The sequence below is a fragment of the Protopterus annectens genome, chromosome 7.part0, assembly GCF_019279795.1.
Source record: "Protopterus annectens isolate FY-2018-M chromosome 7.part0, PAN1.0, whole genome shotgun sequence".
NCBI classification, from domain to species: domain Eukaryota; kingdom Metazoa; phylum Chordata; order Ceratodontiformes; family Protopteridae; genus Protopterus; species Protopterus annectens.
In genome coordinates this window covers 1402228720-1402255756 of record NC_056739.1, presented here as the reverse complement: position 1 = coordinate 1402255756, position 27037 = coordinate 1402228720, and the positions used below count along the sequence as shown (strand labels likewise).

The following is a 27037-nucleotide window of genomic DNA, read 5'->3' as shown; positions in this document are numbered from 1 at the left end:
GGTGAGAGAGGACATGCAGGAGGTTGGTGTGTCAGAGCAAGATGCAGAGGATAGGAAGAAATGGAAACAGTTGATCTGCTGTGGCGACTCCTAACGGGAGCAGCCAAAAGAAGAAGAAGAAGAAGTAAAGAAGTTTCCATTAAGAAACAAGAAAGCATTTTCAGAACTACCTGTCAGAACACATCTTTCGGGAGAAAAGATTAACTTGAAACCTTACAGAATACCCGAGTCACAGAGAAAGGCTATGCATGCAAAAGTACAAACAATGGTTGAGGTAGGGGTGATAGAGGATTAAAAAATGAGTGGAATAGCCTCAGAGTATTTGTTCTAAAACCTGTTGGAACAATCATGATTTTATGAAAGTGAACAGCACTTTAAAATATGACAATTACCCATAGGCTAAAGGTTGGGGAAGGTATGATTTTTTACCCTTTTAGTTCTGACAAAAAGGGATACTGGCAAATTCCTCTAACAACTGAAGCCAAGGAGAAGATAATCTTTTCATCCATAGAAGCTTATCCTAGTATATTAACCTTCCTCTTTGACTACATCATGCCCCTGTGACCTTTCAAAGATTAATGGAGTCTAAAACTCCTAAAGTTTCACGTCAGATATTCTGCCGCTTACCTAGACAATGTCATAATACACTTTGAGGATGGAGCCTTCCATCTAACTGAAGTACTGTCTGTGAGGAATTTGCCTTTTCCAGGTATGAAGAAAACAGAGTACATTCTCAGGGTTAGTTGAATACTGTAAAAAAATGCTTTACTCCATCTTGAATCTACAATATGCCTTCTTACAGATTTGACAAATGGGGAATAACAATAGACTCAACAGGCATATGATTTTTTAAACAGCTCAGAACTTGTTTTGTCATCCTAACATTTCAGTAATCCCTTCATTGTTTATACTGATACATCAGAGGTAGGCTTTGGGGCAGTGCTTTCACAGGTGTTTGTGGGGGGAAGACATGTATACTTTTTCAGTCTCAAGCAATGAAAAGCAGAAAGTAAGTATTCCTATACTGAGAAGGGAATGATTGGTAATCAGTTGGGTGCCCTCATCACTGAAGCATTGTTTTCTTGGCAAGGACTTTATATTGGTCATAGGCCACACCATTCTGATGTGACAATACAAGCAACAAGCTGAGAATACTAAACTTTATAAGTGGGTGGCTTCTAAGTTTATTGATTATGCTCAATGCACCACAGTGCAGATAGCCAGTCCTGGGTTCATAGCCTGTCTTGTGGGCCTGAAGCCAAGTGTTTCAAGCTGAGGGAAGGAGGTCAAATATAACAAAATGTGGCAGTTATCATCCTGTGATGTGTCAGCATGTTGTAAAACTAAAGTGATCTAATGTAAATAACTATAAATAAATATTGTTATAAATTATATAGACAATATTGTTTCAATAATACAGAAACAATGCTGTCTTATTGTTTCAGTAAGACAGAAACCTATATATTTTTTATTTCCTAAAGAAGCTTCCCACAGGAATTGTTGTTAATGAACAATTATTCTATTACAATGGTACATAAAACAATGCTATGACTTGGTTAGTCAGATAAGTTGGCTTTTTGATGCAGATGGAGTTTCTCTGGGAATCAGCAGGTTTGGGAAGTGGGTTACAGGAATGAAGGAAGGAAGGCATTCCAGAGTAACCAGATGAAAGCTGGGCATCTTCCACGTCAAATCCAGAAATAATGCATTTTTGCACTGTTGGTGTGAGATACTTTTTTTTTTGGGGGGGGGGGCTAACAAAAAAGGCCCTTTATATTTTTTCTGTGCTGCATATACAGAAAGTCTGAAATGCTTATTTCTGCATATTTCTTTATGTTCAGTAAACCTCACACACACACACACACACATATATACATACATACACAACACTTGATAGGTAATGACATCAGTAGTGTCTGGTGAGGCCACATGCTGGTGTAAAATGTTATCTGTGATGTGAATCAAGTGAACAGCCATACACACATACATACACCCCAGTTGACTGCAGTGAGATTAGATCCCCTACCTAAATACAGAGACTAGAGAACTTAGTATTTTATGCAAGCACCATGGCACAAGTCCGACTTTTACAAGGCTGCAGGGCAATGTATAGTGGATGACATCAGCAGTGGATTTTGGAGAGAAGATGTTGGGAAGCCTGCATGAAATGGATGTGCTGGCATGTGCACATGTCAAAATATTGGTGATTCATGGGATTGGAGTGGTAACTGCAGGATACAGTTATACTGTTCTGGCTAGATAGACACCAAAACACACACACACACACACACACACACACACACACACACACACACACACACACACACACACACACACACACACACACACACACACACACACACACACACACACACACACACACACACACACACACACACACACACACACACACACACACACACACACACACACACACACACACACACACACACACACGCACACACCTCCCAGTTGACTGCAGTGAAATTAGAACCCCTACCTAAGTACATAGACTAGAGGACTCAGTATTTTACACAAGCACCATGGCACAACTCTGATTTTTACTAGGCTGCAGGACAACTTATAGTGGATGACAGCAGTGGATGTTGGAGAGAAGATGTTTGGAAGCCTGCATGAAAATTGATATGCTGGCATGTGCAAGTGTCAAAATATTGTCAGTCCATGGGATTGATGTCGTAACTGCAGAATGCACAATTATATTCTTCTGACTAGATAGACAGATACGTACACACACATGCACGCACACACACACACACACACACACACACACACACACACACACACACACACACACACACACACACACACACACACACACAATTCCACCAAGTTAACTGCAGTGAGATTAGAACCCCTACCTAAGTACACAGACTAGAGGACTCATTATTTTATACAAGCACCACAACACAAGTCTGGCTTTTACTAGGCTGCATGGCAACTTATAGTGGATGACATCAGCAGTGGATGTTGGAGAGAAGATGTTGGGAAGCCTGCATGGAATGGATATGTTGGCATGTGCATGTGTCAAAATATTGGCAATCCATGGGATTGGAGTGGTAACTGCAGGATACCACAGTTATACTCTTCTGACTAGACAGACAGATACATGCACATACACACACATACACACACACACACACACACACACACACACACACACACACACACACACACACACACACACTAGTTGACTGCAGTAAGAACAGAATGCCTACCTATCTAATTAAACCGACTAGAGAACTCAGTACTTTATGCAAGCACCATGGCACAAGTCTGACTTTTACAAGGCTGCAGGACAATTTCTAGTAAATGACATCAGCAGTGGATGTTGGAGAGAAGATGTTGGGAGGTCTGCATGAAATAGATAGCTAGTCATGTCCGACTGTCCACGATATTAAAGTTTTGCATGTTACCGGATTGATAAGTGTGCAATGTGTAGTATTTGGTGGTTGTGTTTCCAATGTTCAGACATACCTTAAGAGACAGCTTTACAAACTATATGAAATCAGGTGTCCATATTACTCCAAATATTGGAAAATATGAATGTGTATTGTTGTTTTAAAGATGTAAATGGAAAAGGTAACAGATGGCTGCATTGTAAATATGTGTTATTTTCTTAGATAGTACCTACATTTTGTTTGTTTCCATATGTAGTTTCATGGCATGAACACTAAATGGATAATAAACAAAAATAATACATGCTATTGTCCACTTTCCATGGCTCACTGCCAAGAAGTGGGTTTGCGTGATGGGTGGCAAAGTGTTTGCGTATGTGAGATACACATTTCTACTGCTTTCTCTGTTTGTGCATAGTTAAGCAGTGCACAAACATAAGCCTCATTGCTAACATTCTGAGAGTTCACAGTACTGTGGGTATGAAACAGACCTGCTGCTGAGCTGACTATGTGGCAGCAGGTATAAATCCATTGACACATTTCTTTTGGAGCCCAGATAACATAGTGTTTGAATCCAGGTGTATGTAATATTTTTAAAAAGTAGTGACAGCGCAATGAAATAATTCTTTATACTATATTCCCTATCTCTTGCTGTGTATTAACATAGTGCAGCATGTTTAAGTGGCATTCCATGGAGGTAACCTAACCAATGAAGAGCTGTGCATTGGTGCACAAGTCAAACTCCATGCAAACATAGAGTCCTAAAAGTGAAGAGCTCCATTGTTTTGTTACTTATGTGTGTTATGCATCATTCTATGTTTAACCAGATTATAGGTGTGAAAATGGGGTAGATAGGAAAGTGGTGAAATGGGGGCAAGCAGGGGGAAGAACAAAGGAGAGCAATATAGGAATGTGCAAGAGGGAGGTAGGAAAGAAACATGGCTATCCATTTCTTCAACAGTGTAAAATTAAAGTATGAATTTGTGCAGAATATTAGCTGAATATGGGCTGTCACCGCCACAAAGTGGGGTGACAACAATATAATCATGTTGTATAGCCAGTTGGACCAAATCAAGTGTGTTAGGAAGACCAGTGTGTGAAATGGAGAGCTATGTATGGGAAGATAAATTTCTTGCAGGACAGGTGCCTGTTTTTTTTTTTTTTACTTCAGTAACAGAGGAATGCTGAGTAAGGGAAATTGGTATTTCTGGGTCAGGTAAGTTGGGTAGGTGAGGAAGCAAATTCAAACAAACAGGACAAACAAGACAAGTCACAGGGATGGTGAGGGACACAAAATGCTGGGGTAGACCATGATTGCGGTGAGGGAGAGGACAACACAAGCCCATGTCCATCAAACATGGGGAAAGTGAGAATCTAATCCTCACCTGCAGGGCTGTCATCACAGTCCCCGTACACTGGTGGCTACTGGAGTGCTTGACACTTCCTCCTCCTATGGACATTGAGGGAGAGCAGCCTGTCCATTCAACATAGGCATACACCAATGGTGCTGTGCATGACTCTTAGCATGAACCCTGGCATCTTCTGGCAGGTGATGAAATCCTCAACTCCACCAGTACTGCCAGCTGCAGTACTGCCAGGTTGGGTCCCAGATGTGCTGGGCATCAGTGCTGGAGCTGATGGAGTGAGGGCTGGCTGAGCTACTGGGCTTGATCTAACTCCCTGTGCTGTGAAGTGTGTGAAGCATGCTGTTCTGTGAAACACTAAATGATTTGGTAGAGATGGATGACATGCAATGAGTTGGGTACATAAAGTGGGATATTTTTATTTGTTTTTTGTTCTGATGAGTTCCAATTTTAGTGACTGAAAGCGCTTAACCTTAATAAACATTAGTTTTAGAGTTTATTTCTTTGGCTGGCTTTTTCATCTACCTCGAGTTCCACAGGTGTGTGCAATGGGCATATATTACACATATACTTGGTCCAGTTATATAGATTAAAGTTAACAACAGGACATTTATGCCACTTGGGTAGAATTTAATTTCTGTAATATTATTAAAGGATTGCACTATTTTATACGTGTTGTTTGTGGTAGTTGAACCCACAACGTCTGACTACAATCTTACTCTTGACTCCTAAATTTGGCTTGTGCTACAGACTGATGTATGGATGCTTGCTTTTACTGTTAGGATACCACATGTATGGCAGCCCTACACTTACACCTGTTGCCACAAGAATATTGAAATAATACTTGGATATTGCCAAGTGTTATTTCAATTTCCTGTTGCCATAAGAATATTGAAATAACACTTGGGTATTTTCCTGTTCATTATTGTATTAGAACCCAGGAACATCTGTATTACAGCCCTGGCCCTACAGTTACACCTGCTGCCAAAGGAAAAGTTAAATAACAGTTGGATATTTCCCTATTCATTATTAATTTCTGTGTGCTAACTGCCATGCAACACCACTTATCATGTTTGAGAGATGCCCAACACACAGTTGATACAATGTATCCATTTTGAAAGGGTCTGTATTATAAGCTCGAAAGCTTAAAAGAGCAAATGCTCTTTTATCGAGCTGTAAACATCAAAACCACTAAATAGCGAAAACACGGAACAGTGATTTTTTTTTCCCAGAAAAAAAAACAAATGCAAACACAAAATAAAGTGGGGGCTGTTCCCAGAAAAAAAAAACAAATGCAAACACAAAATAAAGTGGGGGCTGTGCACACACCCTTACTTAACTATACCAACTCTGAGATTGCACCACAGTGGAGGAAATGGCAAAGTCCCAAAAACGGCCAGGTGATTTTTTTTCCTTGGGAAAAAAATTGCTATTCTGTGTCTTTGCTATTTAGTGGTTTCAGTGTTTACAGCTGGATAAAAGAGCATTTGCTCTTTTAAGCTTTTGAGCTTATAATATAGACCCTTTTGAAATTGTTGACTGCTTCCTCTCTGCAGATGTTCAATGGCTGCAGGTGTTGAGGAAACTTGCCTACCACATTGCACATTAGTGGAGTTGTGTGGGAGAAAGCAAAAACTACAGCAATTTATCCTTTATGAAATTTAGAATGTCTGCGCCCTATTTGCAGCTGTCTGCTTCCTATGTGGGACATTAGTCAGGACTGCATACAGCTAAGCACTGTGCAAACAAGACAGTAGCCTTGTGAGCAGTGTTTATTAGGTGTCATCCTTAAAAGACAAAGGTGGGACTTAAACCATGATCTACAGATATTATGGATCAACATATTTAGCAGATGTGATACACAAGTGATTCACAAGTGCAGTTGATGTATTGGTTATCAAATAAGTACATTACATGACATTTATTGTGTTTATTCATTTCCCCTGTTTATGCTAAGCTGTGCACTGTGCAAATACTGGCAGTAAAAAAAGAAAGGAAAATTATAAGAAAGGAAGTAAAGAAATCTGTTAAATAAACACTGCAAAATTTATGTTGGTACACATGAAATATTTTTACACAGGTCTGGACTTGAACTCTCACTCCAATGAACCTGGACAGGATGAGCAGGTACGCTGTCCTGATTCTTACTGGGGCAGGATGAGCAGGTATGCTGTCCTGATTAACATTGCAAAGATGTTTATGCTGTGTTTAGAATCAACTACACTATGTCCAGTTGTATTTAACAAATTTTGGTGATCAGTTATGTTATGGAAGTTTTAATAAAGGTTGTCAAATGTCATTCGGTGCATTGTGTGTATTGAAGGGGACTGGGACAACTGTGTAGACTCCTTTCCGTGGCTATATTCCAGTAGGCTTTGGAATTTGCAGTGAAAACCAGCAGTGAGTCTACATGGTTGCTTTATATCTTGTTGAATAGCTCCTCCATCTTGGATTGGTTAATTAGTATACAGTTTAGATACTTACACAGTAATTAGCATACCACAGTGTTTACCATGTTTGTGCAGTTCTACATACCATGTAGAACCACTTACTGAATGCAAAACAGTGTGCTACCATGTGCGTGTTGCTGCGCGATGTATACACTTTCTTAGCAAACCATGTAGGGTTTATTGAATCAGCCCTGTCATCTCTGTCCCTGAGGAAGGTGATCTTCTGTCACTCCATTCTATCATCTTCTATTACTATCATCGACCAGTCATTTTCTGATTATCTCTGGTAAAAACTCTGCTCACTAACAGTGATTATTAGCATTAAATTCAGTCGCATTTCTGAATTATGTACTTTATCTCACTAATGGGATATAAAATGTCAAATTAAAAAAAAAAAAAGAACATGAAATTGTTTGCACCACTGCTCAATCTCCCATTTGCATTTAATAGTAGGAGTTTTTTAATATATCCATCCTTCCATCCACAACCCCATTTTGTGATTTTTTTGCACATGTAGTTGAGATGTCAGTTCAACAGTCACAATCAACTAGAGCAAATGTTTACACCATGAGGTGGCCAGCCCTGGTGAAGTAGTTCATCCACAACACACTCGCACACTCACTCACAACTATGGCCAATTTAGTGTGTCCAATCCACCTACTGCATATTTTGTGTGAGGAAACTAGAGTACCCAGAGGAAACCCACAAGAACACAGGGAGGATGTGTAGACTCTGCACAGAAAGCACCCCAGCCAAGAATTGAACTGAGGAACCTCTTGTTGTGAGGTGACAGCACCATCTTCTGTGCCACTGATACCAACATTTTTACAATTAAAAATTCACCATGGTGTTGTCAAAAACTAGTTATTTAAATTAGTCTAATCATTATGTTGTTCCTGTCATGTTGACTAATTTCATAAATGCCTGTATATGTGAATAAAGAATTTTCTTTTGAAGCTCTTGCCATTCTGATTTTGCCTCCCCTTCTTGAATTCTAGTCTACTTATCATTTTATAAGTTTATAGGTATACATATATATATATATATATATATATATATATATATATATATATATATATATATATATATATATATATATCTTTGGCTAACAACCACCAGGGCCTTTATAAGCCTAGCTATGCAACCCAACCCAACTGTGTCCCTATGTATCATGAGCGTTTATTAGGAGGGATCTGTTAGGAAGATTCTAAATGTTATATGTGGGGGGAGTGTTAGTTTGCGTATAGTTAGTATCGGCATCTATCAGAGACATGCATGATTCAGAGAAGGTTAAGCTTTGCTACCCCTGCTGGACGACAGCAGTGAAAAGCCATTTGTTTGGAATGCAACAGTGATCTCAATCAGGACATCCTCTGAGATACATATCTGTCTCATCAACATGCCCTATTTATGTTGTAAGCAAAATTTAAATCCTTGTATCTAGTGGTTCTGATACTGTTCATTTTGTTGATGTACAAATGGTCCATTGGAGCGGGAACTGAAGGTGCCTTGTATGCTGGGCATGGATTGTCTCTGAGTAACTTGTAGGAGACAGAGTACAGAGATGTGGCTTTAAGGCAATCCGTATACGACAGTGTGCTCATACTGTGGATTCTCCTGGTAAGGAACCTTTGTGGATATTCCACGTTTTGCATATGTCTGGTAATTTACCTGTTAAAGGAGGCCTCATATCCAATGATAGATCTGATAAGAGCCGAATAAAATGGCAGTATGATTTCCTTGGACATGGATGCCATGCCCTTACATATAAGTTGTGCAACATAAAATGATTTTCTTACTACCTTGACCACATGTTGGATAAAGGCCAGATTACTATCTACATCCCTCACTACCATGTCAACTGTTAGGGGTGTCTTACTGATGGAGTAATTAGCCTGGGTGTCCATTTTCCCAAAAGACACTATAATGCAATTTTTGGCATTGAGTTTTAATCCATGACTTTGACATCACTTGTTTGTCTGTGTTACACTCTTAGAAGATGTTTGTGTTATACGAGGAATTTATGACAGCTCTCATTTTGCGGTCATCTGTGAATGTGCTCACAGTTATGGTGCAGCAGTTAGTGTTGCTGCCTTGCAGCACTTATTCAATTTGGTTACCTACCAGGGCTCCTTCTGTGTAGAGCTTACTTGTATTTCTTATTCCTGAGTTGATTTTTACTAGGGTCTCTGTTTTCCTCTCACATCCCAAATTTATCCAGATAGGTGAATTGTTAGTCACTTAACTTATCATTTGTTTTGTGTGCGTGCATGAGTGTATCTGTACCTCCTGTGATGGAGTGGCATCCCTTCCAGGGCAGGTTCTCTTCCTTACACACACTTCTGTTCCACATCCCTAAACAGGACAAAGTTGGTATTGGGCAAGGAAATGAATGAATGACAAATGGGTACAATAATAAAACAGTAATATACACAGTGCCCTAGAAGACACTACTGTGCTTTTTAATTATATCATTTGAGTTAAGATTCTGAATTTTTTATGAGTACAGCATTTTTGTGTTAAGATAGAACTTACTACAGGTCAAAACTATGACTGCTGTACTTCATAACCATGTGTTTTCTTGTCCAGTTATCCTGTCTGTTGTATTAAACAGCCCCAGTTTCCAACCATTCTGGTAGTAAAGTCTTCTGACAATGTATTTGCCTCTTTTCTTCAGTCTTGCACTTCTCACTTGTGTTTTTTTTAGGTCAATGCATATGCAGGTACCCCTGTTTGCTTCCACCAAAGGTCCTCAAGAGATGCTGCAAACATGTTCAGAATAGAAACGTTTGAAACAGACACAGATGATGTGACTTTTTTATTTTCTCAGCTTGTGAATCACTGAAGAGTAGTCATTTTATTATATTTCTGTAACTGCTAGTAAGAAGGGCTGTCTTTATTTTGTTTTCTGCATGATTGTAGAGGTTTTTCCCTTATACTCACAATCTTCCTGCATATAAGTTTTGAATCTCCTTTTTGATGGAGTCTCATATTTCATGGACCCTGTACTACTGAATCCACTCAAACATAAGACATTTTCTGTAGCAATAGAAATTTTAAGCTAGAAAATACAATAATTATGTTGATAAATAGATCTATATGAACTAGATACACCAGTATGGAATTCATTAATATTTCTGGAGATCTGCAGGCTTGCACTGTGCTGCACAGATCAAGTGCATGGAGAAAATGAGACAAATGCAGCTCCTGATTCAAAGATAGCTGTACAAGATGGCTGCAGAAGCAATGTTACTCTACAGCGCACAGAATGAATAACGTTTACGCCTTTCATCCATTTCCCTTTCCACCTTTATGTATTCAGGGTTGCAGGGTGACAGATCCTTTTTTTGGTAGGAATAGCACATATGGCATGAAACTAATCATGGATTAGACACAATTCTTTCACAGAAAATGAATAACAACACTGCCACAATTCAGAGATAACTATACCACATGTCAAGCAGTGTCCACAGAAACTATACTACATTGTACCTATAGAGGTGTGGTAGTAGGAGGAGATCCACTGTGCTGTTGTGGAAGCACTGTTGATAATTTGTGGACATGCATGAGAGCACAACTTCACCCTGCTTTGTTGCCCATTGCAATAGTAGCCCCCTTCTGCACAATGAACACTGTTTAAATGAGTGTGCACACAACTTCACATTTACACCCACTCAACTTTCATACAGCTCCGGTCAAAGTTCAAAGCACTGTTTTTTGCTATAATGGTACTTGTGTCATTAGAATGAATATCACACTGTGCTGCAGTGTGCTAGCTATTCCCATATGGGCACACTGTAACCCAGCCATCAGAAGCACAGTACCTTTCCTAATATTGTGATTCTTGGCCATTTACTTTGGTGGCCATCCATGCTGTAGCTCATTCACACTTGATAACGAATCTCATTCTAACCCCTTATCAAACTCTAGTCATACTAAAAATTGTGGTTTCTTACTGACACTTGTATTTGGCTTCTTCTCTTTTGACCTTTACTTAACCAGATGATCTTACATGGTTGGAATCTAGGATTAGAGAAAAATTGCATTGTTGCTCTAGATTCACAAATTTCATAGTCCATGAAAGATGGATACCCTTCTGCTTGCTATGATATGAATTCATCTAAATTTGTTTAATACAGTACTCTGTTGTTATATGCAGGTGAGCGCAAATATTGATGTTCATTGTTAAGTGCAATCCTTAGCAGCATTCCTCTAATTCAACCTTGCCACACCATGGGCTCTAAACAGTGTTCTACCATGCTGTTTACTCAAATCTTTTTTAGGAATGACAAAACACTGTTCTGGGCTATAGAGTCATTGGATTTGCACTTGATGAAATTAAAAAAAAAATGTCCACATTATTTTGTATGTCAAGTCAAAGATGTAAAGTTAGGTGAAGGTGAATTAACGTGAGGTCAGCTACATTAATAATTTTTAAACAACTATGTTTAACTGTTGGAATCCACTTCATGTAATTTTGTAGCATTATTCTCTGTTAGACATGCTATTCAATGGTTCTTGAAAGAGATTAGTAAACTGTACCTGTAATGGATGGAGTAAACTTGCCATTTCAGATACTTGTTAAAAACATTAGTGGATTAGGGCATCTGTCCCTGGCTTTGTTGTGATGGTAGCCTGACACATTACTTGTTGCTGTGTATATATAGGGTATCTGTCCCTGGCTTTTTTGTGATGGTAGCCTGACACATTACTTGTTGCCGTGTAGATGTAGGGCATCTGTCCCTGGCTTTGTTGTGATGGTAGCCTGACACATTACTTGTTGCTGTGTATATATATAGGGTATCTGTCCCTGGCTTTGTTGTGATGGTAGCCTGACACATTACTTGTTGCTGTGTATATATAGGGCACTGTCCCTGACTTTGCTGCGATGGTAGCCTGATACATTACTTGTTGTTGTGTATATATAGGGCATCTGTCCCTGGCTTTGTTGTGATGGTAGCCTGATACATTACTTGTTGCTGTGTATATACAGGGCATCTGTCCCTGGCTTTGTTGTGATGGTAGCCAGACACATTACTTGTTGCTGTATATATATATATATATATATATATATATATATATATATATATATATATATATATATATATAGGGCATCTCTCTCTGGCTTTGTTGTGATGGTAGCCTGACACATTACTTGTTGCTGTGTATATAGCATCCCTGCACTGCCATGCTTAGGCAACATCTGTGATGATGACCATAAATGCAAGTTTCTTACAGCAGGATCTTGGTTAATAGAAATCAAAGTATATATGAGACTGAGAAAATTGGGAAATAAAAACATAATATTTGAGTCTGCTATATAAATATGTCACCTTTTACCTTTGCAAGTACTTTGTATACCCATGACAGTCCAACCAGACTGTGTTATTTGTGTTGAAGGACTGATATTAATTTTGTAAGAGCAAGTGCAACACTCAAAGCAGGGAGTCAGATCTTCCAAGTGGGCTATGTTGCAATTTAAACTTCCTTTATGTCACTGTATAATTCTGTCATCTCCTCATGCTGTACTATATCTCTTGGATATTAATGACTGAAGGAATTAACTTCTTAATGAGGGATTTGTAAAACTTGTACTCAGATGCTAGTAAGTACAGGCTACATCATGTGCATTTTAGTGTACATCAGAAGTGATTATGGTTTATCTAGACAAACATTGCAGTTATGGTCTGGAGAAGAGAAGGTAGACAGGCTATTATTTAGTCTCAACCTGTTAAAAAAGCTGACAGAAAGATCTGTCTAACAAAAAAGGCAAGGGAAGAGTGGGCCATGATGCATGAGAGGGATGTTTAGGATACAGGCCAATAAATATTTTATCAGTGAGAAATCGGTGGGTTTGTAGAACTGCCTATTAAACTGAGTGGTAAGTTAACATACAGGTAAAAGCATCAAGAACACCTGCGGTAAGTGTAGGAAACAATGACATTAAGAGGATATGATATGGGCAGCTGTTTATGACCTAACTGTGCATTAAGGTGTAATTTATTACTGGGTAATTTTGTGTTGGTAGACATTATATGTGTCTGCACACAGTTCTTCGGGTAATCTGAGTTTACGGACTGCCCCAGTATCACTGTGTTTCACTGTGCTCCATCCATGTGATCACCTAGTGATATGGTGAATCCCATCCTTCCAGTAAGAAATGTCTAACAAATCTCAGACTGTAAGTGACAATGGTCAGCTTTGAATATTTTGTGATTATTATGTGGTATTTTTACCCAATGTTGCACTGAAAATTCATATCCATTCTCCTTTCATGTAATGTTTTCCCCCAGGCCTTGGAATACTTGTTTAAGTTCATCATCCAATCTCGCATCTTGTACTCCCGGGCAACATGTGGCATGGAAGAAGAACAGTTTCGCAATAGCATTCAGGAGCTTTTTCAGTCAATCCGCTTTGTCCTGAGTTTAGACAGTCGAAGTTCAGACACACTTATCTTCACACAGGTTAGTTGGTATTTAACTGTAACATTATGTAATATCAAGTTTATATGATTCTTACAACAATGTGCTTGAACCTATGTTGTTTTTCACTTTGTTAACTGTATTCACTATATAATACTACAGCTTGTCTGGCCTTAAAGATAAATATGTTTCCACAGGGAGATAGTGTGTGGTGCCAACACCCATGCCATTTTTAATATGATGAATAGTCCCAAGCTATACATGGACAAGCTGTTAACTCTCACATTAGTTGTTTTTCTTGATATGTTATTTTATTATACATTTCCATTTATAGATTTTTGTTTATTCAGATGTATACATTTACATTCAAACACATTCACACATTAGTACATTTCCCCCAACACCAGGAGAGTTTGAATTAAAAGAACAAGCCTTGAGATATCACTGCATTCCATAAGACACTTGAAGAGATGAACAGTTCCTAGTATCTCTTTTGGATACTTACTGTACATAAGCAAGGCTTAGATAGTTAGATATTATATGCCCTGCATGGATAACTCCTGAGGCAAATAGTCAGCAGGAAGTGGATACACATAGCTGACCTGGTAACAATGACACATTAATATACTTGCACACAGATATTTCAGTAGTGTACATCGAGCCAGGCAGGAGAATTTGAAAATAATTACTTGCCAATTAAAAAAGGTGTCAAACTCTACTGACATTATTTGTGACTGCTATCACATTTCTGACTAATGGCTCCACAAGACAGTGCTTATCAGTGACAGGCATTTCATTTGTCAGTTTTTAATTAAATGCAACACTTGAAGGAAATGTTCTCCTTCTTGCTGGGCTAGTGCTGCTATTCTGGGGATTAGAACAATTTTATGAACCAGAGCACTTGTAGATAAAAAACACTTTAGCAGGTAGTTGTTATATCAAATGAGATTCTTGTAAAATGAATGGGTTGTCTGTTGCAAGTAATAAATGATATACTTATTTGTTAATCCTTTCTCCTTTTATCCTTTCTCTCTACCTAGACTACTTTGTTTCTAGTGTTGAGTATCATTTTAATCAGCCCTTCCCTTATTGCATGACAGCACCATTTGAATTTAGAATGCTCTAACATTTGCAAACTGTTTCATTTTTTCCCCACCTGCCTTTGTATTGCCCCTCCAATCCCTTACTAGGCACACCAGCTGGGAGGACAGTTGAGTGCAGCTGGAACCTTTGTGCCACACGTGGGTGGTGGTATCCCAAGGCCGGAAATTGCATCTGTAAGTACTAACACATTCCAAAACCAGTGGCACTATGGGCTACCCTTGGCTTACCTTCCCCTCTTTGCTTCTTCTGTTTTTCTCATACCTGTTATATGTTGGTTGAGACTCTGAATGGATGAGATATAGAAATGTCATTTAGTAAACAAAGATGTAGAACAAGGCTCAGATGAGGTGCAGAATGTTCAGGTAAGCATCAAAATTTGGTGTTATAAATAATTGTGTGAACTATAAAAGGACAGGTGAGATGGAGGTTTGCACAGGAAACTATTTTTGACATGTCCCACTGTAGCCACTGCAACAAAAGTTTAAACATTTGCTAATATATTAACCAAAGAAACCTGCTTTTGCAAGGTTTCACCAACCTATTTCCTCTTACCTTTATAATATTTAGAAGTAAATAGAGATTAAACCTCTGTGCATCCTATCATCAACATTTGAAGTAAATGTGTAATGTGGGGCAGTGGGCCTCACACATTAGTGTCACCCCAAGTAACAGCTTAAAAGTGTTTTACAATTCCCATTAAAGAGATTGAAGGAATTATAATTCTACTGCACTACCAGCCTCTCTGAAAAGTTTTGTGCTTGTCTGTTTTGCTCCTGCAAACGCACATTAAATGACGTGCTCCATGCTACTTTGTGACACTAAACATCATTACATTAATGAAGCAGTTTAAACAATACTCTTAAAGTCAAAACCAGGAGATAACCAGTAGTCAACAGTGAACCAAAAGAGAATCAATGAGGTGACAACATTTGCTTTTTAAACATATTTTATTTATTTGTATTTGCAACTGGGGTAAAGCTCTGATACACACAAATCTTTTTTTTTTTCAGACTCAGTTTGAGGCAGGTGAAATAATGAGTAAAAGCAGGTTTAAGGGTAAGGGAAATAAGAGTAAGAGAAATAAAAACAAGCAAAATGAAAAAGAGGGTGTTTATAGGTATTAAAGGAGAAAAAGCTGGTATTTTAGTCAGGAGAGCAGCAAGTGCAAAGCCAGGAGTCAGAGAGGAGTTATTTTAGTTGCAGCTTAAATCAGTGAATGTTATATATTCCCTTAATTAATGCAGAGATTGTATTCCAGACTTTTGCTACACAGTGTGATTACAGACTTTGACTGCAGTTTTTTTTTAGGGCTTATTGATGTCAAGTAAATTTTTGTCAGAAGATCGAAGGTGACGATTTGGGAGGATTGTACCAATAAATGTGCAGAAACTGGGATTAAATAATTCTGTGTGTTAATAGAAGTTATGTATAATTTAGTTTGTGGGGTAATTCTAGACAATTTACAGTTTTTTATTTTTCATAAATATGTAAGCACCAGAGTAGAGAGTAGATATTTAAAATGCCACATGGATCATCTGTCTTAATACTTTCACTTGCTTGCTATTCTTTTATACTATGTAACTATAGAATTAACATTTTTAATTTCATTACTAGAGGCTATTTTCACTCAGAGGTAGCAGATTTGAAGCTGCAGACCCTGGAAACAAGTTGAACTTTCTTGCAGAAGACATCTGCAGTGGGTGACACCTGCAATTTTCTTTCTGAGAGCTTTGCCTCTGCACAGCTCTTCTAATAACTAGAGATCTGATGTTGTCAATCTTCATTCATCCTTGATGAATGGGATTCAGTTCTGATCCTCAGAATTGGCTCGGCCATTATACAGCTTGCACCAGACAAAAACTCTCAAGCTAAAACTCTACCCACAACACCCCTCTCTCCATTGCCTCAGATCTTGTTGGCCGCTCTGATAGCAAGACGCATCAGGCGATACTCTCCAGCTAAGTTCAAAATGTACTAAGCTTCTTTAAAAACTTTCTGTTCCTTTTAAACCCTTAGTTATCATTTACCTCTCATTCATATTTCTTGAGTGATTCTTTTTCTCTACCCTTAAAACTTTTGTGGAATTCTTGTTACCGTTGTTGGTAACTTCTCCCCCTCCCTTTAACTTTTAAGGTAACCCTTTGTATAACCATTGTTGATATTTCTTTCTATCCTACCAATCTTGGTATTTCTCTCTACCATCTACCATGTGTGTGTGTGTGTGTGTGTGTGTGTGTGTGTGTGTGTGTGTGTGTGTGTGTGTGTGTGAGAAACTGTGTCTGTCAGCCTTCTTTTGGTGACTATTCCTTTACTTATAAAATGGCAGAAAAATAAAAGGGCACTTCAGGTTTTAAGGAGTGTCAAGACTGTGGGCGAAAGATGCCTAATTCAGATGGGCATCATTCTTGTGTTTACTGTTTGGGTGTGCCCCATTTGGATATTGTTTGATCTGCCAGACCTACAGTACCAGGGCCTTGGTAGAAAGACGTAATAAGCTGACCTTAAAAAGGATGCTGAAGTCTTCCTTCTTGGAAGTCATGCCCAAGTCAGATCTTACTTCCTCCTCAAAATCTGACCAAACAAAAAAATTTGGTGCCGAGTTCCCCTATGGCACCAGAGACTAAGAAACACAAGTGTTTGGTTCCATCAGTCTCCTCAGAACATAAGTCTAAGGTTCCAAAATTACCGGAAAAAGAATTTTTGCCACTGGCTTCTTCAGTTATGGCATCAAAAGCTTCAGCATCAAAGTTGGCACCAGCTTCTCTAGTCTCCCATTTGGTACTGACCTCACCATCTGCACCACAGATGACTCTACCCACCCCTTTGGCGTCAAAGTCTGAACATTTTCTTGTTCCCAGGACAAGGTATTCCCCTTCCATAGACACCTTTCTGGGTCCACTACCCAGTCTGTTTTTGGAAAGGCCAGAATCTCCTTTGGGGATGTCTGTCTGATCTTCCAGCAGTCTTTCAGAGGTAGATGTGAGAATGGTGGATCAGCTTTTGGGGGCCAGGGGTCATTCTGCCCCCTCTCTGACCTCTCTACTCTCAGGAGTTCTTTTTTTTTTTCTCCTAGTACTCCTCTAGATTTTCCTCCTCTGACCTCCTCAGGAGGCTTAGTGCCCACTGTTTTCAATTTCCTGGTTCCAGCTGTCCTGGTGCTAACAGACACAACTTCTTTGGCTCCAGGGAATGCTGTAACATCTTCAGTTTCCTTGGAACCAGTAGATTCTGGGGCTGTAGCTCGGCTGTCAGTTCCTTGGGCTTTGAATTGGTTCCTACATTTTACTCAGAGTCATCCTTGGCTCTGACAATTGCGGGTTCTTCTCTGGTTCCTGCTTCAGATGGCAGTCCTTCTGAGCAGGGTGTGAAATTGGTTCTGAGGTTGTCTTTCTTGGTTCCAGGCTCCCATCTCTTTTCGGAGTAGCCTGCCTTTCAAGTCATAGAGAGGACATTAGCCCCTGTGGGCTCTCAGCTGGACCCTTCTATATCAGAGTGCCATATGTCTGTACCATCTGGTCCAGAGCTGTCACCATCTTCCACATCAGGACAGCGAGCACTGAAGCTGCAAGTTACCCCTGTACAGGGCCCCTCTTCTTTGGAGTCTTCCTCAGAGATTCTGACTGAGGAATCAATCCAAAAGAAGACATGCAAGTGGTAGCATTTAGAGTCCACAGAAGAATCAGTCACAGAAGACACGGACTTTGATGAAGGGGAGGGTTCCCCCCAGTCACTCCCTGAAGATGTCTCCTTTGGAGACATTCTGGAGATCCTGAAACAGAGGGGTGATTGGAAGACCAAAGACCCATCCTCTGAAGAATCTGTGTACTTACAAGGCTTTGGTGCTCCTCCATCTACTTCCTGGGTGAACCCGCCCACTGACAACCTCATTAAATTGATCTTACAGTGGGTGTAGAAGACCCCTGATTCCATAGAGCCAATCCCCTAGAGACCAGACAAAATCTTATCAGCACCCAAAGATCACCAATATTGGGCAAAGTGTTTAGCAGTAGATGCCATGGTGGTGGCAGCAGTCACCAAGAAGGAACTTGCCTAGGAGAATTTCACTGTCCACCCACCTAACCGAGAGTCTAGGACAATGGACAGATTTGGAAAGTGGGTCTAAGCTTCACTGACCTTTGCTCTAAGGTCCTTGAATTTCATAGCACACTTTACTAGACTCCAGAAGGATCTGATTAAGGAGTTATCTGACATCCTCACTGGAGCTGTGTCTGACAAGGTGCAGAATAAGGTTGCCTCTCAGCTGGCCACCCTGGAGTCTATATCAAACTCATCCATGCAGCTCATCATTCATGCAATAGAAGGGAGAGCCAGAGCAGTGGGTTTAGGCATTGTCATAAGGAGTCGCACCTGGATGTGCTTGTGTAAGTTCATGGATTGTTTCAAGTCTTCCTTCATCAATGCTCCTTTTGACAGATCTTCCTTGTTTGGCCCCAAAGTCAAAGACACACTAGCCAGGTGTGAAAAAAGATGGAAAGACCCTTTCTGCTGTGGGCATTCATTTTTTCTCTTCCTCAGCGGTCCTACTGCATGAATCAGAGGAGTGGGAAGATTTGGTTCAAGAAGTCCCAAGGGCCTTTTCAGGACACATGTGGTGGTAGCTCCCCTCAGGGCAGAGGGGGAGCTCTAATGGAAGGCACCCCATGGTGGAGGTGGACCGTGAAATCAGGGCTCCAGTTGCCCCTTCTCTGGACAACCCTACCAGTGCTCCTGAAAGAAGGCCCAATTGCTTACCTCTGGAAACAGTTGGAGAAAGACTTTCACTGCACCAGACAGCCTGGCAACTAATAACTTCCAATACTTGGGTGCAGAGAATCATTACCAGAGGTTATTGTATTCTCCTTTATTCTCTTTCCAAGATCACAAAAAATAGTCCCAAATGTACCACCCAACCAGAAGGACCAAGCAGCCTTGAAGGTTCAAAAGTTGCTAGAAAAAAGTGTCATCCAAGAAGTCCAACCAGACTAGATAAGATCTGGATTTTATTCAAGGTTCTTTTTAGTGCCAAAAAAGACAGGGGACTGGAGACCAATACTGGATCTCGGTCTTCTGAACAAGTTAGTTCAGCAAAGCATATTCCAGATGGTCACAGTTTAGTCTATACTTCTATTCTAGAGGAAAATTATTGGATGTGCTTTATAGACCTTCAAGACCCATATTACCAAATAAAAGTGGGCAAACACTCCAGAAGGTTTCTCTGATTTAGGCTAGGAGCCAGTCATTTCCAGTTCAGAGTACTGCTCTTTGGTCTCACCACAGCCCCCAGGGTGTTCACCAAATGCATGGCAGCAGTCACAGAACACGTGAGACTACATGGATTCTGGATGTTTCCTCACTTAGATAACTGGCTCCTCACTGCTCCCACCAGGTGTCTACTGCATCAAGCCATAAATTTCATCCTGTATCTTTTCAACTCTTTGGACATAATGGTCAACAAGGAAACATCCCAGATGACTCCAACAAAAGACCTAGAGATTACAGGAGCTTGCCTCAATAAAATCTCTTGTGTAGCTTCTCTCCCTCTTCACAGACTACAAAAGATAAGGTCTCAAGTACAATTCACCATATCCAAAGACAAAGTCCCTGCTCTTTCTGTCCTCCAAGCTTTAGGGTCTATGGCTGTGACCATTACTTTAGTACCTCTGGAAAGATTTCACATGAGGCTACTTCAATGGCTCTTAGCTGCACAATGGTCCATCCTAACACATCCGATGACTTATCCCATTTTAATAACCAGTTGCTGCAAGAAGGATCTATCTTGGTGGATGCAGTCAGAGGAAATTCTTCTGGGCCGTCCCTTCACTCCCTGTCAGCCCAAGGCCATAGTGATCATGGATGCCTCCCAGATTGGGGGGGGGGGTGTTATCTGAGAAGAACAGTCCAAGGCACTTGGTTTCCGCAAGAGGCCAATTTGCACATCAATGTCCTGGAATTGAAAGCAGTGCTCTTAGTGTTGCAAGCCTTTCAATCTGTCCTCCTTCTGCGGACAGTTGCAATTCAATCTGACAACATATCAGTTATTTGGTACATCAACAAACAGGGTGGAACCAGATCTTCCCCTGTGTTTAGAAGCTCTCAGGATATGGCAATGGACGATATCTTCCAATAACTTTCTAGTAGCAACACACATCAGGGGAGCTCCTGCTTGATAGCGGACAAACTGAGCAGATGAATTCTCCTGCTTCATGAGTGGTCTCTCAATCCCAAGTTGGCGATGGAAATTTTTTTTCATTGGGGCCCTTGCTTTGGCCTCTTTGCTTCCCCAATGAACAACAAATGCAGCAACAATTTTGCTGTAATGCCCCCTAAGGGGGAGTCCCTGAGAGATGCTTTCCTTCTTAATTGGCAATTGGGACTTCTCCATGCCTTTCCCCCTTTCTCCTCATTCCCATGTTCTTGAAGAAAGCCCAAAGATTGAGAACCAATGTGACCTGCATTGCACCCTTTTGGCCCTGACAGGTCTGGTTCCCATTTCTTTGGCCTCACCTGATTCACCGTTCATAGATTCTGGACCCAGTTCCAGACCCCCTGTTTCACTCACAGGGACTGGTGCATGCCAACCATGACAGTCTCACACTGACAGCTTGGTTTCTCCAATTCCATTAGTTGCCAGGCAGAGAAAAATAGCTTCCTCAGTACAAAAAATGCTTCTGGTTTCTCATAAACCATCCACCAGGAAACTCTTGTCATACCAAATGGAAGAGATTTTCAATTTGGGCCTGTACAAATAATATAGACCCCTTTTTGGTGCATGTTGACAAAGTTTTAGAATTTTTAGCTTTCCTTTTTGATCAAGGAGCTTCTGCTTCCACCATTAAAGTTCAATTAGTGACCATTTCTAATTTCCACATTGGCTATGATGATCATTCTATACTTACCCATCATTTACATAAAGTTTTTCTTAAAGGTGCCTTGCATCTAAAGCCCCCATTGAAAGACCCTATAGCTCCATATGTTTTGACCTTCATATTACAGTCTTTGGTACTCCTGCCCGTTGAACCAGCAGCAACTTGCCATCTCACATTTCTGTTGTGGAAAACTCTTTTTCTAGTGGCCATTACATCTGCCAGGAGAGTTTCTGAAATTCAGGCATTATGTGTAAAACCCCCTTATCTGATTTTTCATAAGTAAAGGCTTTCATTGAGAACCAACCCTTCCTTTCTTCCTAAGGTAGTCTCAGAATCTAATATTAATCAAACTATTGATTTGCCCATTTTCTTCCCCAATTTCTCCAATAAAGGTGAATATTGATTGCATTTACTAGATGTTCACAGACAATTACATTTCAGCCTTGACAGGACCAAAGAGCCTAGAAATTCGGACCAATTGTTTGTTTCCTTTTCAGGCCTGACTTTGGGAGAACCTGTCTCAAAAGTTACCTTATCAAGATGGCTCAGAGATTGTGTTACCTTCATTCAACCACAAGTTACCTGCACCTGTAAAAGCACATTCCACCAGATTCCACCAGATCAATAGCCACATCAGCTGTTTCCCATTTCAGGGTGTCCATGGATGAAATATGTGCAGCCGCTACATGGGCTATTCCACATAGCTTTATCACTCATTACAAATTGGATATGTTCTCGGGGGAAGAACATCCTTTGGCTCTGTGGTTCTCAGGTATATCATTTCATACGGTCACCTAGGACCTAAAGTTGCTGGGGACTCTGCCCCATTCATCAATAATGAATGAAGATTGATGACATCAGATAAAGACGTTATGTACTTACCATAATGTTCCATCTGGGTTGTCAATCTTCATTTATTCTAGACATCACACCCTCCTTTCCCCTCCTACAGATTTTCTGGAGGATTGAACACTTGTTCTCAGAACCTGGAAATTTCACCTTGGACATGGCTTCCACCTTGTCTACCTGTTCTTCTACAGTACTATTGGCTGCAAACTTGATCTGAGGTCATGGAAAGAGGGACATTGTGGGTAGAGTTTTAGCTTGAGAGTTTTTTGGCTGGAGCTAGCTGTAAATGGCCGAGCTGATTCCAAGGATCAGAACCAAGTTCCATTCTGTTTCATATGCCCCATTTACAGTTTTCCATTTTGTATGATAAACTAGAAAAGATGGCAAAGTTCTATGATTCTTAGAGTCAAAGATTTCATGTTAAATATTTTGAATATGACCATTTTAAGTTGGTGTTCATATTGTTCACTGTGATTTTTATTCTGATAACTCTTTTACTAGGGCAGCAACCTCACGTAACTGCTTTCTGAAGATAGTATAGTTCAGGCTCTTCTCATTTCAAGAGTGGCTATATCAGGATGCTCTTGATGCCTTGACAGCCCATTTGAGAGGATATCCTGTTTGACGAAGCCTCTGAAGATGTTAGAGTGGAGCTTCAAAAGAGAGAAATGGCAAAGTCAAACAGCTGAGTATATGCATAATGCTCCCTTGCCCACTTTTTCCCTCTTTTGTCCTTTCCCCACAACTACTTAAACAAAAATGCTGTCTCAGCAGTACAAATACCACCTAAGTGTGAAGCAGTGTTACCCTGCTGAGACAGCAGCAGCGTAAATACCACCTAAGTGTGAAGCAGTGTTACCCTGCTGAAACAGCAGCAGCAGCGTAAATACCACCTAAGTGTGAAGCAGTGTTACCCTGCTGAGACAGCAGCAGCAGTGTAAATACCACCTAAGCATGAAACATTATTACCTTTGCTGGGACCCTTTGCCAGGTTTGTTGGAAGGCTGGATCCAGAGAGCACTCAGCAGCTGTCATGAACAGAGATCTGAACTGCCCATGGTAAGCTAGTTCTACAAGTCTCTCATAGGCTATAGAGCTTGCACAAAGGACTTGTAGAGTATGGACATAGTCTCAGAGGTGCTACATCTTAGAATTTTTGTCTTCTCCACTGACAAGTGCTGTACAGCTGGACTCAACAGCATCTGCATATCTCCTAGAGTAGTCCCAATATCTACTGTTTACAGGGGCCCAATTCCATTGTTTCTTCATCTCTGTCACCACCTCTTTGAACATTTCTTTGACATATTACACTACAACATCCATTATTTTTTCTTGAGAAATCTAAATTATTCCTGATGCATCTTTTATTTCTCTCATTATGCTATTATCTTCTTTAATTATCTTATTCAAATAAGTAACTACCTCTTCCTTTCTTCCTTGCAAAATATATTGGTTTATATAACAAGAATCTAATGTTATCCTGATTCATGTTATACATATCTTCTCTCTACCAAAATTCTACATCATTCCTTTCAATATTGTTAAATGCTTCATTACTTAATTTGCCATACACTTACTATGCCTTCCATCTACTCTGCACTTGACACTCTGTATAACACTTCTTGTATTTCTCTTTAAATACTATCCTCCATTCTGTCCGATTTTTGTAAAAATTTCATATATCCATATGATCTTCCCAAAACTTTAAAACTGTTATTTTCCATCTTCCTTCCCATTCCTTTCCATGAAACATTTTTATGCCCTTTCCTATCATTATATAATCATCTTTATTTTTAATTTCAATCCATATGGCAACATAATATGCAAAACCTACTTCTTCTGTGCATTCTTATGATATTTCTGTTATTTAAGATAGCAAAAATAACCTATTTCTGTTTTATGGCCACCTCTACTGTATGTCCAGCAATTAGATCCCCATAGGTTGAATTTTCTATACATAATTGCTTTTGTCATTTTATTTACATCACCACATTTCTTCTTCTTTTTTTCTTAAATTACAATTGAAGTCACCTACAATTATAATAGGGTCTATATTATAAGTTCAAAGTCTGAAAACTTCAAATCTCATATGATTGACTCCATATGAGCAAAGTTTTCAAACATCGAACTTAAAATATAAACAAACTGAAAACAAAAAACCTACCTGAACACTCTATGCAGGGAGGGGTAAGCCCCCCTGCACCCCCCAGACCCCCGCTACTTAAATATACCAACTCCAAGATCATACTACATTGAAGTGAAGGGAAATATTCCCTATGGTGATCTACGTTGAAACGTTCAATGTTTGAAAACTTCGCTCATATGATGTCGATCATATGAGATTCCAAGTTTTCATGCTTCGAACTTGTGATATAAACCCTTATAATATCCATATTTACTGTTATATATTCCAAAAATTTTTGAAATGTATTTTCTCTTTCTTTTTGTGTGACATAAGCATATAAAACTTTGATTCTCTACACTTGCCCTTTCCATTGTAATTCTATAATTGTAATTCTATAATAGTCTACCCAATATAACTGTTACATCTCAGATTGTTATAAAAACTTTAAACAAAATGCATATTCCTGAAGAGATCTCTCTCTACTTAAATAGCACACCACCTTATTTCCCCATAATGTTTTTTTTTCTAATCTTTCTTCATTATTTAGAAAATGTATATCATCTAAAATAATTAAATCTACATGAAATGCTGTGCACCATTCCAGAATGCCTAATCTCCTAACTAAACTTCTCATACTATTTACATTAACCACAACTAATCTGCAATTGTCCATTTCATTCTTATTAATTGTTATTGTTATATCAAAACTTTACCCTTTTCATCCTTTACCTTTCTTTTTTCTTCTTCCATATTATTTCCTATACATTTTCTTTTTCCTTCCTTTTTCCAATTGAATTTTTCTTTTCTTTTACTTCATTCTACTGTGCATGTTCATTATCACTTGTTTCTGAGTGTTCCTCTATTTCTTTTTCTTTACAAATTTCTTCACTATTTCCTTAAATTTTGTCTTTAATCTCACCCCCAAATCTTGCTCTATACTTGATCTTGCTCTTTTTCTTGTGACTACCTTTTTTCCCTTTCAACAATATCAACATTTTCTTGACAGTTTATCCACAAATGACTAGTTTTGTTATATTTATAACTTTTTTTTGCATTGTGTTCCATTTCCTCACATATATGACATCTTCTCTTCTCACAATTACTTATTAAATGATCCAACATTCTACAAAAAACAAGTTTTTGGTTTGCCCGAATATTTCACAACACCTTTATCACCTCCAAAATTAATAATACTCAGAATATGCTTTATATTATCATTGTACATTTGTAATATCACATTATAGTCCCAAGCGCCTGTCCATAAACCTCTATTGTCATAAATCTTAGACATGTCCAGTACCCTTTAACACATTTGTTATAAATGTTCTTTTAAAGTCTCCTTTTCTAATTTGATTCTGAACTGAATATGTATTTTTTCTTATTGTCTCTCTACCAAATGCTTTAAAAACATATTTATTCAATGGATAACAGTCTTTCATTTTATTATATTTCCCAAAAATCTCTCAATTATATATCCAGTCTCAAAAATAATATCACAAAAAGTTTCTTTATTAATAGGAATAAAAGTTGTTGCCTCTGATGCCTTTGTACTTAAAGGCATAATCACATCATCCCAAACTGTATACCTGTCCATTTCTTCAGCGGTTTTATTGGAAATTCTTATGGTGTAACTTTTCTTTGATTTTGTCACTACAGTGGCTATGTGTCATTTCTTTCTGCTATAATCTAAATACCTTCTTAGCCGTATTGGAATTAATACTAGATTTTTGACTCATTTAACCCTCTCAATTGCATTCCAAATCAGAATAGCTGTTTTAAATATACCTACTTTTCTAAGTGTTATAAATCTTACTCTTGAATTGATTTTTTTTTATTTCTAACCAATTTTATAATGGATTTTCATATAGAATGGAAACATTTCTCTGATCATTCTAAGACACTATTAGATATTAATGTTTTCCATCTCCACTTTAAACAAACATCATAAATATAACCAGACTCTAAATTCTAACCTGTTAGATAAGCAAGATGTAAAGGATGATATAATTTCTTTATTACAAGACTTCCAAAACTCAAACTTAAACTTTGACATTCCTTTTGAAATACATTGGGCCACAGTGAAAGTTTAAATTAAAGGTATTTTCTAAATAAACCCTTTTTTATAAAAAGATTCCTAAAACAGCAGAATCTACCTTGGTAAATAAACTAAATGAACCTGAGGTAAAACAAGCTACTCAAACTTTGAGTTAGAAAAATAAATTACTCACACCAAGAAGCAACTCTGCACTCTTTATAACTCACAAGTTTCGTAGTTTGAAGCAAAATACCTTGCAAAATAGTCTGAATGAGCTCAATCACTTGTTAAAACCTTGGCCAGATTAATAAAACTAAACTGTCATAAACCATTTATCTCCACTATTAAATATAAAGAACAGCTGTTAAACATTTCTAAGGATATAATCCAAACCTTCACGGAAGTA

The 27037-nt window shown here is 38.9% G+C and overlaps 1 protein-coding gene across 1 annotated transcript in view; it reads left to right on the top strand.

Annotated features, from left to right (window-relative positions):
* The window catches only part of DOCK3 (dedicator of cytokinesis 3), a 4843230-nt gene that overhangs the window by 4038208 nt on the left and 777985 nt on the right, over positions 1 to 27037 (top strand). Inside the window, exon 23 of the mRNA XM_044077993.1 lies at positions 13524 to 13694. Within this exon, the coding sequence (XP_043933928.1) occupies positions 13524 to 13694 (171 nt within the window). The remainder of the gene's footprint in view (positions 1 to 13523; positions 13695 to 27037) is intronic.